Source organism: Gymnoscopelus microlampas (assembly GCF_963454915.1).
Source record: "Gymnoscopelus microlampas genome assembly, chromosome: 16".
NCBI lineage: Eukaryota > Metazoa > Chordata > Actinopteri > Myctophiformes > Myctophidae > Gymnoscopelus > Gymnoscopelus microlampas.
Window position 1 is genome coordinate 32,966,574 of NC_139953.1, and position 20,200 is coordinate 32,986,773.

The 20,200-nt window shown below is 43.3% G+C and overlaps 2 protein-coding genes across 3 annotated transcripts in view; one reads left to right on the forward strand and one right to left on the reverse strand.

Moving 5' to 3' along the window:
• fzd3a (frizzled class receptor 3a) overlaps positions 1-18,702 on the reverse strand; it is a 33,883-nt gene extending 15,181 nt beyond the window's left edge. Inside the window, exons 1-4 of one of the 2 annotated variants that reach the window (XM_084082786.1) lie at positions 18,593-18,702; positions 15,886-16,546; positions 1,565-1,761; positions 221-683 (exon numbers count right to left, since the gene is read on the reverse strand). In XM_084082786.1, coding sequence (XP_083938912.1) covers positions 221-683; positions 1,565-1,761; positions 15,886-16,086 — 861 coding nt within the window. In that variant the 5' untranslated portion in view covers positions 16,087-16,546; positions 18,593-18,702. Of the gene's footprint in view, positions 1-220; positions 684-1,564; positions 1,762-15,885; positions 16,547-17,323; positions 17,565-18,592 lie in introns of those variants that run through there. The other variant, XM_084082785.1, reaches the window with a different exon arrangement.
• The window catches only part of fbxo16 (F-box protein 16), a gene marked incomplete at its 3' end in the record, with an annotated part of 26,032 nt that continues 6,388 nt past the window's right edge, over positions 557-20,200 (forward strand). Inside the window, exon 1 of the mRNA XM_084082172.1 lies at positions 557-658. The remainder of the gene's footprint in view (positions 659-20,200) is intronic.

Consider the following 20,200-nt stretch of genomic DNA (forward strand, 5'->3'; position numbering starts at 1 on the left):
TTGGCCCCCTCCTTTTTTCCCTCTACAACGAAACTCTTTGCCCTCTTTGAATTTTTGCAAAATGTTCCCCTATTTTCACAGAAAGTTCGCCTATTTTCACCGAATGTTCGCTTATGACATGGCCAGAATAGTGAAGTGGTTAAAGAAGGCATCAAACTTCTCTTTGCGTTGAATTACAGAAAAAAACGAATTAATCAAGCAGCCAAACCGGTCTCTTTACCTTGTTATGGGAGCCCTGAGTCACAGTGGAGGCTCTGAACCGGCCTGGGCTTGCAGCATTGCAGGAAACCTTGTCCTCCAACAGGAAGCCCAGGAAGAACACCAGGGACACCATCATGTAACACACGGCATAGAATATAATCGGCCGTTCTGGGTATCGGAACCGCGACACGTCAATGAGGAAGGTGAGGAAGGTGAAAAGGGTGGCAGAGAGGCAGACGATGGAAACCACGCCGATGAAGTAGCGAGCGAAGACCAGCTCCTCACGCTTGAAGTACATGTTGGGGCAAGGAGGGGAGCAGTCACGGACGCCCATGAAGCTGTAGCCCAGGTCGGGGTCAATTTTGAGCTCGCGAGGGCACCAGAAGCCGTAGTCCCGCTGGACGGAAATAGGAGATTCTGTGGTCTCGGCGATGGAGAGAAGGTCTACTGGGCGGGGGTAGGTCTCATCACAGTCTGGGAATCTGGAAAAGGCGGGAGACATTTCAAGATTGATTATCATGGATTCTTCTTTTAACCCTTTAAGACCTGAAGCGATTCTTAAAAAAAAAAAAAAATCCTAAGAGTTTTTTGAAAAAAAAATCTAAAAACATTTTTTTTCAAGATTTTTCAAAAATAGCAGATCTACAAGCTCATAGCGCGGCACTCGGTGCCGCGCTATGAGCTTGTATATCTGCTATTTTTGAATAGCCAAAGACATCTCGAGTGACACAGATGCGTTCCAGGTCTTAATGGGTTAACCGCTATAACCCTATACTTAGTTGAACTGGGTCCCCCAAGACTCCATATTGGTCCACACTTTTATCCCTCAACACCAAATCTCTTTGCCGAAAATACCTATATCTACATTCTAAAAGCTATATTTTCGCAGAATGTTTGACCCAGAATAGGGACACTTGGGTTCATGTGGTTAATTTGCTGGCGAATGGCGTCAAGAAACTACTTGAACCAAGAGGCCTGTCATTGTCATTACTGTAAGAGCCAAAAACAAAATCAATCAATCTACATTTTACAACAGGAAGCTCTTTATGCTACTGGAACTGTATCCAGGTGCATAAAAGGTCCTAAAGTTAGCAGCACAAAGTAAACATCTTTATTCGAAACCTTCGGCCAGAGACGCGGTGTAAACAAGATTATATAACAAGATTAGATAGATTAAAATGATCTTCTTCGCCTCTCCATCATCCATCCAAATGAGTTGTGTGATGTCCATCTCCTCAGAGCCAAGTGATACCAAATGTGAGCCTTTAAATTTGTTTTAAAACGTTTGTGCTATAAAGGGTGGTATACATGTACAGTTGATACCGCTGTAGTTAATCCATGAGTGTACATATAAAATACAGACCTGTGACAGTCCATCTCATCAGGCCAGTTGACTCCAAACATGTCCATGAGTTTGTAGCAGTCGCTCTTGGCTTTCAGGCAGAGGCGACGGCAGGGTAGGGTCATGCGGCCGTACTCTGTGCATACGGGGGCGTACAGCGCGCACAGGAACCCCCTGAGCTCTGGAGAACACTGCAGGTTTACCATTGGATGGAATGGCTGCAGGGGAGAGAGACAGAGAGGGGAGAGACAGAGAAAGAGGAGAGAGAGAGACAAAGTTTACTGCTGTGCTTTATTGATGGGTGTGTGTGTTGTAGAGCTGTCTGGGAACCCATTCGGTGAAACATATAGAAAAAGAAAAATAATAAATTGAGGGGTGCCCCGGTAGCCAAGTGGTTAACATATGCTCACAGACTACCCTGATCAGAGAGTCCCTGGTTAGATTCCCGGCCGGCTGGACTATTTGCTGTCTATCACTCCCCTGCTCTCTCTGCATTTCCTGTCTCTCTCTACTATCTCTGTCAAAAATAAGTGTCCAAATATAACATGACAATTTTTTAATTGTTATTGAGAACAGATTGAAAGGCCAACAGAGGACTTGAATACATAACATGACATATCATGGGCATTATAGTATGATATTACTTTGTTTGATGACATATTGTGTTTTTGGACAAGCATACTATTGTGGCGAGGCTGAGGAAAGTAGGACTTTCACAGCTAACATTGACCTTTTGGTGGCCGAAAAGTATGGGGTATTTTGGATGACATAGTATAGTGTGATTTATTTTATGTTGTAAAGATATAGATAATATGAAATTGAACAAATCCATATAAAGTCTTTATTTAGATTGTTTTTATTGGAACCAGTGATGGGGTGGGGATAATATTAACAGTACTCTTATTAGCGACTTAACTTTACCTAAGCATGAACTGGCTGCACTCAGCAGCCAGTTCATGTTCAGTTCAGTAGAAGCAGGTTAAAGGAGGGATCCTCCAGAATAGAAAATGCTGCACTCTTTCTTTTGTTTGCATCATCTTGCGGTGCTTGCATTTTCAACATGGAACTTGTACTCTCAGCGTTCATCCCTAGAGAACCTACAGTAGCTGCACATATTGCATTTTGCTATTAGTTTTGTTCATTTTAGTCATGTGCGCCCACACTTTTGAATGGGCAATTTTCCATGTTGACTAAACAAAGTGGGCACTCGTATTTTATCACATCATCCTATTTTATAAATTGTTATTACATCATAACTTGCACACGGTTGTAGAACTGAGGGCAAGGTCAGAAGAGAAAAGAGAGTGACAGAGAGAGAGAGAAAGAGATGAGCCTGTGTGTCTCATCCGTGTCATTCACCTCTAAGGAGTCCTTGAAGGGGAAAACGATTCAAGAAGGCGATTCATTAGACTCAGCTTAACAAATTTGTGTATTTTGTGAACTTGGAACCTGTTCAAACACAGAACTGGCTGACAGAACCCAACCCTTTCCCCCACCCCCTTCTCCTCTCCTCCACACTCTCTCCCCTCCTCTCTTCCCCTTGATTCCTTTTCCTTCTCTAACATTATACAGAGATAGAGGAGGTGTAGAACATGCCAAGTAACCCCCACCCTAACACACACACACACACACACACACACACACACACACACACACACACACACACACACACACACACACACACACACACACACACACACACACACACACACACACACACACACACACACACACACACACACACGCTGTGAGGGCGGGGCTTCCAGTCAGAGGGTCTTTGTGTCAGAGGGAGGACCACGCTGTGTGACTGACTGGTTGACACACGGATGTAGCGTCACACAAACACCCACACAAACACCCACACACACACAAACACACAAGAGGCTTTTATAGACATGTACTGGTGTATATTATTTACTCACATACACAATCACATCCAAGTATGAATGAACACACAAACACGGCCAACAGGCATCCTGAGCGTAGGGGGGCATGTCTTTAATATGTAAATCCTCAAGGGATGGGGATGTGTGTGTGTGCCTGTGTGCGTGCGTGCACAGACGCGTGCACGCGTGTGTGTTTGAGAGAGCGAAAGAGGGGGAAATGTCTTGTATGTATTCCCCCACATACAAGCGTATGCCTGCTACATTGCATGGCTGTGTGTTTATGTGTGTAAAAACGAAAGGCCCGGCTCAGCCACACCCAAGCAGGGCCGATTTCCAGCCAGACACATGTCCTTCTCCTGCTGGGGACAGAGACAGAGGCAGTGTGGGGGAGGGGTGGAGGTGGTTATTTGAGTGGGGTACTGAAGGGGATTGCACTGCTGTGTTAAAATACAAATTAACAAATGTGTCCACTCCACCATCTGTTAAGCAGAGATGTATGAGACCGTGACTGAATTCACAGCAGCTTTTCTATAAATAAATAAATGAAGAAATAAATAAATAAAACTCATGAGCCAGATCTGATCTTTTCTTGCCTAAAAGTGAGAATAAAGAAAAAGGCCGCACACTCGTAGCCACGATGCAGGATTTACTTGGAAACCAACATTTCAACCATGCAAGGTCTTCTTCAGGAAATGTTGGCTTTGTTGGCTAAAATAAAATAAACGAACAAACAAGAACACACATAATGTGACAATGTAATGAAATTGGAGACTGCTGTAAAATAACATATATATAACATATTCAGTAAGTAGTCAAACCAATAAAATAGCAATTTAATGCAACTATGACAATGACGTTGTATAATGCAGGATTTCACATCAGTCTCTCTTCTTTATGTTCGGTAGCATAATTGGAGCTAAATCCAAATAAAGCCTCACAATGTATCCCCACCCTAATGCCTGATTTATACTTGGCTGCACGTATAAATCAGCTTTAAGTCATCATTACATGACACCTCTGCACTAGTCTCAACAGTGTGTTTGAGCTCAGCATGCCACCCACATGTCACCTCTGTATGCAAAAGGGATTAGAATGGCTGTTAGGCTTGGCCCCGCCAAGCACAAAACACGCACGAAACGCAGCCTTTGTTACATAGCTCACACATTACTGACAGCAGGATTTTCAACCGTCTTGGGAAAGAGACAAGCAAGCATTGGAGCAAACTAAAGCATCAAGGTATTTAAGCAAGATAATTCACCTTGCGTATGAGGGATCAGTCGTTTTCCTTGAGCGATGACAGGGAATGTGATGAATGGGATCTATGTTCAGAGTCTACAAATGGAGGGCTATCTGAATGCACACTATTCATGTTTAGTCTCTTGCACAAGGGAGGCCATTTAACCACTTAAAATCTATATACTTTGCTGACAGGGGTGTCCCATGGGTCCGTCCTTGGCCCACTACTTTGTTCCTTCTACACCAAACCTCTTAGCCGAAAATAGTAGATCTACAAGATCACAAGGCATCGCAAAATGTTGTGAGCTTGTTGATCAGATATTTTCTCCCTATTATATATGATATGTTCACCTATTATGACATGCCCAGAATAGGGACGCTAGGGTTCAAGTGGTTAAAAGGTTAAAGGCCCTAACTTAAGCTGACCTGTATGGGAACTAACTGCAGCTCCGGTGACTGACGCCACTAGTTGTACTAGAACACATCCAACAGTGCACCGTTTTGCAGTTTTACACCTGCGTGAGAGAAAATAACTCTCCATACCGGGAGGTGGCACAGAGGAAACAAACTACAACGGTTACTACGGTTTTGATCTCCCTTTAAATAAAAGGTAAAAGGTAAAAGATAGTAGGTAATGGTATAAGTCTTTAGCCACTTTAGACAGTGCCAATCTAGCCGATCTAAGTATACAACGCGTTGCATCGTCGTTGCGATGTGTTGTGTGCTAGTAGATGGGCTATTTGGGCCCAAAAATAGGGATGCCAGGTTGAAAGTGGTTAACAGGCTATGTGATTATATTTTATCTTGTCAAAAATCAACCTTACTGACCGCCTTTGCTAGGCCACGGTCCTGTGACATCTATCACCTCCTCAGTGGTGTGTTGTCAGCGTGAGTCAACCACTCGGACATGATCTAATGCAGCTAAAGTAAGTCTGTATCTGGGGCTTCCCACTGCATTTACCCTGCAGGCCACAGGACGCAATGTACCGTATAATATACTGTACTGTACTTTGATGTGATGTGCTATGCCCAGATAATGTACAGAGATACAAGTTATATATAGTCTGTGTGTGTGTGTGTGTGTGTGTGTGTGTGTGTGTGTGTGTGTGTGTGTGTGTGTGTGTGTGTGTGTGTGTGTGTGTGTGTGTGTGTGTGTGTGTGTGTGTGTGTGTGTGTGTGTGTGTGTATGTATGTATGTATGTATGTATGTATGTATGTTTGTATGTATGCATGCATGCATGCATATGCACGGCACGCATGTGTGTGCACAACAAAGGCCGGAAACGCTGGATAGTAAAAGAAGGAAATAACCCTCAGCATCCATTTTCCCTCTATTCATCGTTCTGTACTCCATCTCTGCCTTTTTCTTTCTTTCCGTTTTCTTCTTATCACACCTCAGCTTATCCATGCATCCATCCATTCAAATGCCTCTTTCTTCCCAGCTCTCTGGTCCCTCCTTCCCTCCCTCCATCCTCCCTTCATCCGCTCCTCTCATCTCGTCCTTCCCTCCATTCACCAGTTGTACTACGGTCCAGGCATCGGTCATGACCAGCACATCGTTCTGTTCTGTGTGTGGTGCATCTCTGGTGTTAAATAGAGCCTGACCGATATATCTGTAATCATTTGACTTTTCCGAAGCCATCGGTGTCCGCAGTTATGTAGTCGATGTGCTCCAATTTCTAACCACTTTCAACCTGGCCTCGCTATTTTTGGCATGTCATTGTAGGCATGTGCGATGCATTGTGAGCTTTTAGATCAGCTTTTCTTTTTTTAATCCATTTAGGACTTAAGTGGTTAAATAAAAGTTCACTTCATGTGTATTTTATATTTACTTGTTTGCTCGTTCCTGGTATAATTAAAGTTAAATGTTCTTTTCATATATCACATCAGATAAAACATCAATAATCGGTTGTCTAGGACTGTCCAAAAACCTGGCATCGGTCAGGCTCCATTGTTAAATGGAACATACAGTCTAGTGATGTCTTCATCCACCCAGCAATACTAACATGGCGAGACCAACGTCTTAAGGCCATTATACAGTATATGTATGTATGTATGTATGTATGTATGTATGTATACACACACACACACCCTAGTGGGATTAAACCCTATATCCATCCACACAGCAAACAGCTGGTGAGCCTCCAGTTGGTCGGTCGGTGACTGGATGCTGTTGCCCCAGAGCCGCCTGCCCATGTACGGAGAATCAAGCGTGTAATACAGAATTCTGTGGAGTGCTGTAGGCCTAGGGGAGGCTATGCTAATGTCATTTCGCTTTGCAACGCGCTGCCAACGTCGTTACGTATTCATGGGAGTTAGTTATGGGATTTTTTGATCTTCGTATGGAATATAATACGCCACAGTGGAAACGGCAGCCTCACACGCAGTCAGACACATTAATTAACCCATTAAGACCTGAGGCCGATTCTATGAATGTCTTCTAAATCCTAACAGTTTTATGAAAAAAACCTATGTTGCTATATCTGTAGTGGTCAAACATTTTTATGTCAAGGACCCCCACAATGATATGTATTTGGCCACCGACCCCCCCCCATCTCAAAATATTTTGTTCCAGGGTCCCTCTAGAAGCAAAGATTTGAGTTCAAAATGTTTACTTTAAAAGAATATATATATTCAAAGATTTGCACAAAATGTCGCGATTTTTCAATCATAGCAGATCTACAAGCTCGTAGCGTGGCACAAGCTTGTATACCCGCTATTTTTTAACAGCCAAAGCATAAAATAATGCTTTTTTAGCTCGAATCTAAAATGACACCGTTGATTTCCCGGTTTCGATGGGTTAAAAGACATAAGAGCCGTAGCGCGTGCGTGTGCATACGTGTGTCTGTGTACTGTACACGCACGCGCGTCTGCAAGCGTCTCCTCCGTGATGCTAAACGTAATTAGAGTTTGATGAGAAGCTGCTTTGCAGAGTGTCGACGCCGGTCGCTGCAGTCCGGTGATGGATGAATCATCGACAATGAAGCCCATCACAACCAACTGGTCTCCAGTGATCTACTCTTCTATAAATGCATCTGAGTCACCTCGCTTCTCTTCGTCTATCCCCTCCCTCCCTCCCTCCCTCCCCTGCATCCATCCCTTACTTTATTTTGCCCCCCCCCCCCCCCCCTCCCCTCCCTCCCTCCCTCCCCTGCATCCATCCCTTACTTTATTTTGCCCCCCCCCCCTCTCTCTCTCTCTCTCTCTCGCGGTTCTCCAATTCTCTGCATTCTCCACCTCTGCACCATGGCGACGGGTGATGCATCATGCAGGGAGGAGGGGTAGGGGAGGTGGGGGAGCAAGGGTTCGAGGAGGTCAGGATGCGGGGCGGAGGGGGACCACCTCCCGGCAGCCAAGAAAGCCCCTGCCTCCCTTTGTTAGCAGTACAATTGGGAGCGTTTCCTGGGCAACCGCGTAGGGGGGAGGGCAAGGACAAAAGAGAGAGAGAAATAGAGAGAGAGAGGGAGAGAGAGAGAGGGAAAGATAGAAGAGAGAGGGAGGGATGGGCCTTAGCGACTCATCCGTGTCATTCACCGCTAAGGAGTGTTTGAAAGCCAAGCGCACTGATTGTGTGTAACAAACGCACACGGCTGGCCGGACACACACACGACACACACACACACACACACACACACACACTATCTAGAATAGTTGTTGTGCAGAAAAAGGACTCACTGTCTGGATGTGCTTCTCATTGACTTGGAGGCCAATAAACATGGTGTTGGACATTAAATAAAACAAGAGGTTGCTTTATGCCACGGGTCACGCTGAGCAGGGTTTATCAGACCATAATGTATGTGTGTGTGTGTGTGTGTGTGTGTGTGTGTGTGTGTGTGTGTGTGTGTGTGTGTGTGTGTGTGTGTGTGTGTGTGTGTGTGTGTGTGTGTGTGTGTGTGTGTGTGTGTGTGTGTGTGTGTGTGTGTGTGTGCGTGCGTGCGTGCGTGCGTGCGTGCGTGCGTGCGTGCGTGCGTGCGTGCGTGCGTGCGTGTGTGTGTGTGTGTGAGACTAGTCTACCTCTTGCTAGCTCTTGTAATGACCAGTGAGTTTTGCCGACTGCACTGAGCATGTCTGACAGACAACAGGGAGCCAAGTCAGCATTTTAAACACACACACACACACACACACACACACACACACACACACACACACACACACACACACACACACACACACACACACACACACACACACACACACACACACACACACACACACACACACACACACACACACACACACACACACACACACACACCTTGCCTCTTTAGAAATCCATTCACACTGCATGGGTGGGGTAACTAGGTTATCCTATACAACAGCTGTAACAGAACACGGTTTATCTGCAGTCGCTGTAAACCTGAGACAAGCAGCTAATAAGATGACCCCAAACCACAAGGAAACGGGTGTAAATGGGGGCTGTTTAGAGACCATGGACTAAACCTTTGTCCTCTCCTGTGTATATCCTCTGCTCTGACAACGAGACATGATGAACATTAACCACTTAAGCCCTATATACACTTTGTTGTACAACAAAGAGCGATAATAGCCGCTCTACAAGCTCAGAACACACCGCATCGTGACTCATTGTAAGCTTGTAGATCTGCCATTTTCGCAATTATTGAAAAGATCTGAAAACTGTGCGGTGAACCGATATCCGAGTGGTACCACATATGGGACCCAATGCCTGACAGCGCGTCAGTGATCAGTCGGTGATTCCTGGCCGGATCATTTACGGTTGTCATTCCCCTACTCTGTCTCCGTGTTAACTGCCTCTATTAAATAAAAACATTTGGACACTTTTCCCCTATAATGACATACCCAAAAGAGGTAAGGCAGGTATAACGTGGTTAAGTGAAGGATCATAGAGCAGTGCATGGCAGTTGGGGTGTTGTCCATTATTCAGTGTGGTGCCCTGGCTGTAGGGCTGTAGGGCTGTAGGCCATATGCCATGTGCACACTGAGCTGACAACAAAGCAATCCACTTGCTGGAGAATTACCACTGTAAATAACTAGAGTATCTCATTGCACCGCGGTGTGCTTGTCAAATCTAGTCATAATGTGAGCGTGTTTACTTTCACTAATGTACATAAATAAGTGTACTTGATGTACATGCATATACCTTACATTGCCGTGCATTCTCAATTTTCCTCCCCCCTAATTCTGCACATTCCCTATTGCTGCTAAGAGGTTTTTTAAAGAGGGTTAGAATTAATTAGAATTGCAGATCAATACTAAATCAATATATCAACTCTATTCACAAGCAACTCATTTGGTATCGATTCATTAAAGAAAATGTTATTATTTCTTTTTTTAAATTCAGCTCCGCATTTATAATGCGGAATCCTTTTAATCCTTTTAAGATGATTCCCAAAGAAACAGAGACATCACAGTGAGCCTAAGGATGATGGTTGCTATTTCAATGGAAGATCCAAGTTTCTGTCATTTTATGAAGGTTGATCCCCAATAAAAAAAACTCCCTGGAAGGAGGTCCTTGATGTTAAGGGAAATTCCAAAGCTCCGATGAAGTCAAAACACCACTGAAAGACTCTATAGCATATGAAAGCAGTGTGGTTTTAACAAGTGGTATGGACATCAAGAACTGAACAGTTATAGATAATTGGTTGGTGTTGCTGCTGTGTAGCACTTTATTGTTGCAACGTTACTGTCATGAGTATAAAAAGGTGTAAAAAGTCATGACCAATTTAAGATCTGGTAATATATCCTGACAAAACTGCCTGGCTCATTCTCATGTTTCCATGCATTCCATACATTGGTATAGACTCATCCAAAGTGAAACATAAAAAAACATAGAAACAATGTTTTCTGCAAGATAGAGGTGAATCATTTTGTAGAGAACAACCTCTAGGCTATACATCATACGTAGTCACAATGCCCACTGCGATCTGATTACAAGTAAGCACAGTTATGACTGGCAATGTCATTTATTATGGTGATCATAAACTTCGCCATAATACTGCTTCACAGTATTACGATAATGCTATATTTGCTGGCTGGATGAAAGCTCATACCTACCACTAAATAGAGTCAAATCCACAGTATTACAGTAATTTAACCACATTAACCCTCGCGTTCCAATTTTGGCCATGATGGTCATCATAGGCAAAGTTTTTAAAAACTTTTCACATATGTTCACATTCCAACCTACAAACTCACAATATATTTAGATTCAGCGCATTGTGAGCACACACACACACACACACACACACACACACACACACACACACACACACACACACACACACACACACACACACACACACACACACACACACACACACACACACACACACACGTTTACTATGTACTGCCATGACAACTGAATTTCCCTCATCGGATCAATTAAGGTCTATCCCTCTATAATCCTTAGTTTTAATTTAACTGCGAGGTACACCCTTGCAGTTAAATTAACACAGGATTTTACTGTGCATGCTGGTAAGAAACATGGGGCTTTATACTCTATTCTCCTGTCCCCCACATCAGTCAATTCAAGACCAACACCTATAAAAGGGAGGTTCTATCCTCCTATTTTCCTTCCCCCCATGTGCCACTCAAACCAGCGCTTATTACAAAAGGAGAATAAACGGGGGGTGGGGTGAGGTTGATGCTCCATTTCCCTGTCCCCGTGTACCACTCAAATCCGCAAACAGAAATAGCAGATTCCCATCCCCACTGTCCCTGAGGCCACTGTCCCACTTCAGCTGGGAGGTCATTCAACGGTCAGAGATGACAGACCAGGCGTGGATTTACACAACAGAAAATCCCGCTTTTCGTAAATAAATCGTTCACTGTGTGGCTTCTCCATGTTCAGACAGCCATGAGAAGAGGAGATCTGTGCAACAAAAGGCAAAAAGAATCTCCTGTGCCAGTGTTTAAACCAAGCCTGTTAGTGAATTTCCATGCATGCTCATCATGTTGCCATTTGTCGATATGTTGTGCCAAAGCACTAGATGAAACAAATAAATAATCATTTGGATGGCATCATTCAGACAATCAGTACGCTTTCAATTTCCCTAGAAGATACTTGGGTGTTTAAATGGACAAATTATCCCAGGCTCATCAGAAGCCTTCTTGAAAACCAATAGACCTGGAAAAAAATACCACATTCAAGAGAGACACCACTTCAGGGGGTTTTGACAAAAACTGTGTAAGAATGGCAGCCGTTGGTTCTCGGCCAAGCCCTGGTCTCTCCATGGTGCGAGGCATTCATCATCATTATCATGGCTATTCAGCAGACTTAATTCCCTTTAAAATCGGCTGTCAATTCTCATTTGGCTGCATTCTCCCTCTCAAGGGCTTTGAATTCTCTCATGGACTTAGTCTAGAGAGAGAGCTGTTGGTGACACAACGCCGGGAGAGAGAGAGACAGAGAGAGGCGAAGTGTCTGTGATTTGGAATCTATTTGGGTTTTTTTCTGGTTTCCTAACCCAATGAGCGTTTCTCAGCATTAAAAGAGTCTTAATTGTGTGTCCATGACCAATCAAAGTGAACAGCGTCTAAAACCAGAGGCGCCTCTCTATGTTTAGCGTGTCCACAATTTTTAATCAGGCATAAAAAGCTAACCTGGTCCGAAAACACAAGATTGGGTTATTACATGTCTCAGGCACGTAGGGCCAACAATGTGAACAAGACTAAGAGGCGAAAAGCCACACTAGCACCCCCCTGGTGGTTTGAACCAACCGACAAAAAAAAGCTGAATTTACTATTATTATTTGGGACTGAGAGATTATTACCAGATTAGATTATGAGATATCTTGTGTGCAAAGATGACGTTTTAGCCTGGCGGTGGCACTAGAGGCAAGATCACGAGGTCACTCAAATAGCTAGAGTTCATCCTAAAGGTGGCTCTCCACCAAACAGACTAACAGGAGAATGACCGCCATTGCCATCCTTATTGCTTATTTACAGCTTGGAAATTAGTCACAAACTGTATTCACCAATATCCCAATACCACTGGATATAATAATAATAATAATAAAATAAGTTAATAAAACAACCGCCAGTGTCACAGTGTGTCAAGTACCTGTCCACCACCGCAGAGTCTAGAGATTAAAATACACCGCAGTGCATCCGGGTAAGCAGAGCGTCTATCTATATGAACACACTTGGCCCGTTGGGGCGGTGATCTTTGTCGCTGCAGATATTCTAGGCTAGGGCGACACCTATCAGCGGGGGTGGTTGAACGGGAGGAGTAAGATGGAGGTGCTACGTCCTCCCGGTGGGAGCCCCTCACTGGCAGGTGAGCCAATAGGATAAACAGCAGTAGCAACACAGAAATGTAAGGGATGATTAATTGGCAAAATGACTTCATTGTAAATTGGGATATAAAAAAGGGTTAAAAAAATCGGCTACTCAAAAATAAAATCACCCTTAAAACATTATTTTTCTTTTTTTTCAACACATCCCATTGCTTGTAGGGTGGCTATTTTTATTTTCTTTGCACACTCATTCTTGGAACACTCAGGATTGTACAGTGCACTCTGAATAAAAGCCCAAAGCCTGTGCTCGGCTCTGCCAGGCTCAGTGAGTACAGATGCGGTGTGGTGTAATGTGATGCGATGCATGTTCACGGGGGTTACATAACCCCTGGATTTTAATGGCACAAAACTCCTCCTCCCTCCATCACTCTATCTCTCCCTGTGTATCTGGAGTACAGTTGAGCGCAGAGCCAGGCACAGATGGTCGGGCAGACATACCATCTATGTGTGGCAGGCAGGGAGAGGTCAGAGGGGAGAGCTGGGAGAGGAAGGTAGCATACAATATGGATGAATACACTAAAAGGATGGATAGAGGATGGATGGGTGAATAGAAATTAATATGAGGACATAACGGATGGATAAATCAGTTCGGATGAATAGTTTAGACAAATAAGATGAGGAAAACATGGATGGGTAAACAAATAAATATTTGGAACTACGGATGAATAGTCCCAAACAGAGGCAGGTGGAAACAAAAGCCTGAGTTATACTTGGTTTGCTTGCGGGTGTCGTAGACGATCTACAAGCTCACAAAGTGCAGCAGCGTGACTCACCGTGCGTAGATTGAGCTTGTACATCTGCTATTTTCGGTGCACAACTAAGTATAAATCAGGCTAGACAAAGAGTGTGAAAAATCTACAGACAGAGTCCGACAGAAAGAGAGATGGACAGAGAGACAGAGGAAAAGACAAGACGTGAATCATGTCGACCAGTAACTGCTGGATAGACTGAGGGTCCGTGGGATCTGCATACTGTACATGAAAGATGGGATTAATCTAATGAGGTGATGCATCTGCTCCGTGATTGAGTTCAAATGCCTACATCGACGGATAGAGGATAGACGAAAAGAGGATAACACTAAACTACAACAATCAAATACTATGAGCCGTAAATCTATAGATAATCTATGAGAAGCAATAAAACGTGGGATAATTTCAGGAATCCAGGCTTAATTCCATCAGAAGCAAAGAGAAACTAAAACAATGCCTTGTCTTGTTGGCAGTGCAGTGTGTTTACTTCCGCCCATTGGAAAGAAACCCATGTTAAATCCACCACAGACTGCTACAAAGCCTGTTATGTAAAAGGTTTTAGACAAGAGACATTGATTTTAACAGCCTCTAGATGTTGTAAATCATCGCACCCATCACTGCAACAAGCTCGCCGGGACTGGATACCATTTTGGAATAAGATGCTGCCTTATATAGCACAACAGTGTTTTATTAATAATGAACTCCATAACTGAAACCACCTACCCCCCTACCCCACACAAATACCTCCAGGAGAAATCTTAATTTCTACTTAATGATTTGGAAATATGCTCACAGTCCCTGAGGCCAGACGAGCAATATGAAAAGTAGGCTAGCACTTTGGTATTATCAACAATTAGCAGTTTGCCAGCTAACCATGGTGTGAAGTGAAGTTATCTAGGCTGCTAAGGTGCTACCAGGATGTCCATGGGGCAGAATGCACAAAGCAGAAAACCACACTTGACCTTTAACTCGATCATTTCACAAACCCACAATAAACAGAGAGGTTGTGTGTGTGTGTGTGTGTGTGTGTGTGTGTGTGTGTGTGTGTGTGTGTGTGTGTGTGTGTGTGTGTGTGTGTGTGTGTGTGTGTGTGTGTGTGTGTGTGTGTGTGTGTGTGTGTGTGTGTGTGTGTGTGTTTGTTTGAGTGAGGTAGCCAGTGAGAGAAAAGGAATAGGCCAGTCTCCCAGATACAGATACAAAACAAAATGTGTGCGACAACAAATGTCACGTTCCTTCAGTTCTTACATAAAATAAAATGTGAGCGACCCAGAAGAAGATAGGGGTGCCTGGAAAAGGTCAGAGAGAGAAAAAAAACAACAAACCAAGTAAAAGAAAAAGGGGGACAGAAAAGGTCACATAATGCAAAACAAAATTGAAGGCACTATTTTCAGAAAACCCTGTATGTTTAAGATAAAACAGAAATATTTTTAGATGTACGGTCGGTCTTTGTTTAGCAGCACACATTGTGTTGTGTTTCAGGGCTCAAGTCACATGTCTATGACTCAAATCATAAAGGAATATTAAGCTTCTTAACCTACTTCTGCTTGGACCCAAATACAAAAAAAAACTCTCTCTCCGTGAGACCCAAGCTCATTAAAACGTTAGTTGTGCATATGCAGAGGGCCATCAGATCCACGGCCAGGGGACCTATTTGGGTCACTGACCCATAGTTTTAAACAACTTAAACCCTATATACTTCTTTGACTGAGGTCCCCCCTTATGGTTGAACACTTAAGTTTGTCCCTCTTACACCAAATCTCTTCACTGAAAATAGTATACTCACAACAGTTCAAAACACTCGCTTTGTGGATCAGCTATTTTTGCAGAAAGTCCACATATTATGACATTCCCAGATTAGCGATGCTACGGTTCATGTGGTTAAATTCAATGGTTGCCAATGTTTGTATATACTTGTAGATCTGTACTTTTTGCCAAATGTTCACCTATAACATGCCCAGAATAGGGATGAGGTGTAGACTAGAGAGACAAGAAACCCAGGCAGAGAGAGAGGAGAGCAATCTGATACGAACCTGATAGTCCTCCTCACGCTCACAAGGCACATATTATGGTCTGTATACTATTACTGACTGAGCCACCAGGCAACCAGAATCTTGGCTTTATATGAAGAAGAAAAAATCAACAAACATCAAAACTAGTGTCACATGGTTTCCCTATGTGAGCATTCAGAACCTTACCTCCATGGCGAGAGCTGCAGTCTGCTGGTCATAGTGGTTCAGAATGTTGGGCATGAAGGTGCCGTTGTATGGGAGCCCCTGGCACATGCGCAGGGTGATGGGCTCGCAGGTGAACGTGCTGTGGCTGCCCGCCGCCGCGTCCATGGGTATCGCCACGCACGCCGCGAGCATGGACACTGACAGCACCCACAGGAGACCCATGATGTGGGTCAGCACAGCACAGGGTACAGACCAGACCACCAGACACCCAGGGTGGGGATTAGGGAGACGGTTGGACAGCACCAAGGTACAGCATCAGCTTTGTTCAGCAGGAATCGCTGCAAAGGGTGGGCCAAAGAGCTCAGTGATGGTGACGGGACACGAGGTTTACGGGCCGTCTGTAACTGCGAGTCTGTGACTGCTCCTTCTCTTTGACTCAGAAAGAAACAGTCCACATCGTCGGTAGGCAAAATCCAAGATGGCCATGGCTGAGGGTGTTCACATCCATCACCAGCAGACTTTCAGTCACCAATTAAGAGAATTCCATTTGTCATAATCCTCCATCAACTGAGAATTATGAAGGTCCCTTGTAGTAATATGTAGATTAAACTTTTCTGCCTGAAGACCATGGAGGAAGAGAATTGAAGGCAGATGCAGAGTGAGATGATGTTTGGTCAGGGATCTGAAAAATACATACACAGTACATGTAAATAATACATAGTCAAATACATATTCTAATGTATTCAACATAAGCTATAGCCTATATGGTGTATTTTGTACTTGGCCTGAAAATGACCCCAATTTCATAATAATTGAAATGGGCTAATTAGATAAAGCAACCCACAATGGGCTGCTGTTTAAAGAAGGTTAGTAATTGCTTTCACGGTCTATAGGGTGGGTGGTGATATGGATTAATGAATAAACATCATTAATTCATATACTATTCAGCTCACCACTTAAAAATCCTACATGGTTAATTGCGTGAATAATTGCAAGTTATTACATTTACAGTAGCCCACAGTAGCCTACGCACCCATGGTATAACCCATAAAGCCAAATATAAAATGTAATTTGATTGATTGATTGAATACTTTATTAACAGTTTGCGGAAAAAAAAGCAGAGGTACAGTTTCATACAAAAGGATGCTAAAAGGATAAACTCAAGAAAGCACTATGGCATGTTTCCATTGGGGTCCTGTGTATTCAATTCATCGAAACATTTAAAGACAAACAATAATTTACAATAATGCAACAACAAAAAAAACAACATATTAAACGAGTAGTACTCAAAAATAAAGAATAATTAGAATACTTCGAAGTTTGTGGCAACAAAACCTCAAACTGATAAGCAAAGCACTTAATTGATCAGTCATTTGCTGATTGAATTGATGTTTAGGCCTAATAGTAATATGCACTATATAATAATGTATAGAAATATATATCCTGGTGCGCCCATTACCTGTGCGTAATGCCATGGGCGTGCTGGTTGATTCCTGTTCACGGACCACCGCTGCTGCCGGTCCATTCACCAATTAACGTGTAACTAACTATGATTGCATCGTCAGTATAACGTATAAATGTGTCCTATCTATCGGTCATCATCTGTCGGCTCATCATCATCTGCTCGGTCAAATAACGCGTAACAGAGATAAACATTGAGGCCCTGATAGCCTCAAATAATGTCATGCAACGCAGCGGAACAAAAGATGACGGTTACTTCGTGCGTGTGTGTGTGTGTGTGTGTGTGTGTGTGTGTGTGTGTGTGTGTGTCAGGGACGGATTATGGCTTGGGCAAAGTGTGCACATGCACAGGGCCCTGAGCCAATGGGGGGCCTTGGATTTAATAGGCTTTTAAAAATATATATATAATATACATAATATATATATATATATATATATACCCAAACCAAATATACTAAAACCGAAATAAAGTAACCAAAAAACGCCCCAAAACGCCCAATATAACCGCAATAACCGCAAAAAAATCCGCGCGCGCGCGGGGTGGGGGGGTCCGTTGCGATTTTGTGCACAGGGCCCATTTTCACTTTAATCCGTCTATGGTGTGTGTGTGTGTGTGTGTGTGTGTGTGTGTGTGTGTGTGTGTGTGTGTGTGTGTGTGTGTGTGTGTGTGTGTGTGTGCGTGCGTGTGTGTGTGCGTGCGTGTGCGTGTGTCTCGATAGTAACCGTACTATGGAAGCTCGCCTATCCACCAATGTTGCCAGATTTTGTGAGAGAAATAAGCAACCGGGCATATGAAAACAAGCCCAAAAGAAGCGACTAGGCCACATGAGCACTCGACGCGTTGTGAGCTTGTATTTCTGCTCTTCTGCTCTCATAAAATGTGGAATATTTGGAAACGTTCTGAAACATTCTAACAGCACAAATAGGCTACATATTAATTTGGGTGGTCCAAGATGAGAACCACTGGTTTAAGGCTAAGCAAGTACACTTTAGAAACAAGCCCCCCAAAAAACGCGACCAGCAACCAACTGACCAATATTTACAAGCAACTTTACAGAAAAAAAATAAGCCAAAAGTCGCTTATAACAAGCGGACATGGCAACACTCCTGTATCCACGTTAAAGCGCTGCCTCCGACCGGCGGCTCCACTGCTTTCATCTCTTCACCATTCATTCCACAGAGTGTGTGGCGATGGCGACACAGTTACACATAAAACATGTTCGCTTTGTGGAAATGCGTTAATTTTTATATTTTATAAGAACTTTACCTTGATATGGTGTAGAAGATTCACGTGTGTGTGGCTGCGGGGGTCTTCGTTGCTCCTCGGGTTGCAGTAACAAACAATGAGTGAAATGACCCACCACCACCCACCTCCTCCTTCTCCTCCTCCTCCTCCGCCTCTCTTCAGTTCTCACAGCAGGTTTACGACGTCCCCGTCAGCGTTGCCATGTCCGCTTATTATAAGCGACATTGGGCTTATTTGTCTGTGAAGTTGCATGTAAATATTGGTGGTTGCAGTTTGTTGGGCTTATTTCCCAATGTTGTTTAAACCAGTGGTTCTCAAACATTTTCATGTCAAGGACCCATCATCTGAAAATATTTGATGCTAGAGGGTAGGCTACAAGATTTGTGTTGTTAAAATGTTTTTAAAAAATATCCCAATTTATTTTTCAAGATTTTTGTTGAAAATAGCAGATCTACAAGCTCACAATGTGTTGCATTGTGACGCGTTGTGAGCTTGTAGATCTGCTATTTTCAAATTGTATAGTGCTCATGTGACTTCTTTTGGGCTTTTTTCATAGACTTGGTTGCTTATTTCTCTCGCAGAATCTGGCAGACTGGTTCCGCGCGACTACGCATCGTGGACGAGCATGGCTATTGAAAGTAAAAACGTTAATCTATCTATGGACTGGAGAAAGAAAGTAGTAGTAGCCTATATATAGTGTGTTGTCTTTCTGTCTGTCTGTCTGTCTGTCTATCTGTCTGTCTGTCTTCAATTCTAAAATCATATAAACATTTTAGGCCGGCATTAAACAAATATATATATATTTACTACAGTAGTAGTGTAAAGTAACTAGTAGCTACATGTAGGCCTACTCAAGACACACAAGCACAATTTTGAGGTGTTTTTACTTTGCTGGAGTATTTCCAATTTTCAGTACTTTTACTTCTACTCCACTACATCTCAGAGGCAAAAATGTACTTAGTGATACTCCACTACAATTATCTGAAAACTTTACTAGTTAGTTACTCTGTAGATTATTATTACAAAACATACATTAACCACTTCAGCCATATATATTTCGGCTATTTTCAAAAGATTTATACATTTTATTCATTTGAAAACGTGTGAAACGGGACCTTACTTTTATAATTTTACTCAAGTAAATTTTGAATTGTAACAGAGTATTTATACATTGCAGTGTTGACAGTTTGGGGAGAAAAAAAACACTTTTCCCACCACTGATTTACTATTAGGCCTTCTCCCATTCCCAATGTGTACAAGCACAGGAACGTGGCTACTTTAACCAACACGACACAAATATGCCTAAAAACTTAACAATGAGAACATATAGCTCCAGGGCTGGCAAAGTGGCAATGTACTGTTTTCTTACATTTTCTAAAAATGGTGTCCGTAGGCTACTACAGTAGTCTACAAAGCACTTTATATCTGGGTAGAAGAACAATGTTACAACCTAACAGCCTGTCGACAACACATGTTACTGCCTATCACTGTGTTGTTATCAGTAACAACAACAGTTGTCGGCATTCACACATGCTGTAGTATTAGTAATCTACACCATTGGTTCTCAAAGTGGGGTCCGGGGACCCCCAGGGGTCCTCGAGGGAGTTCCAGGGGGTCCCCAGCTAAATG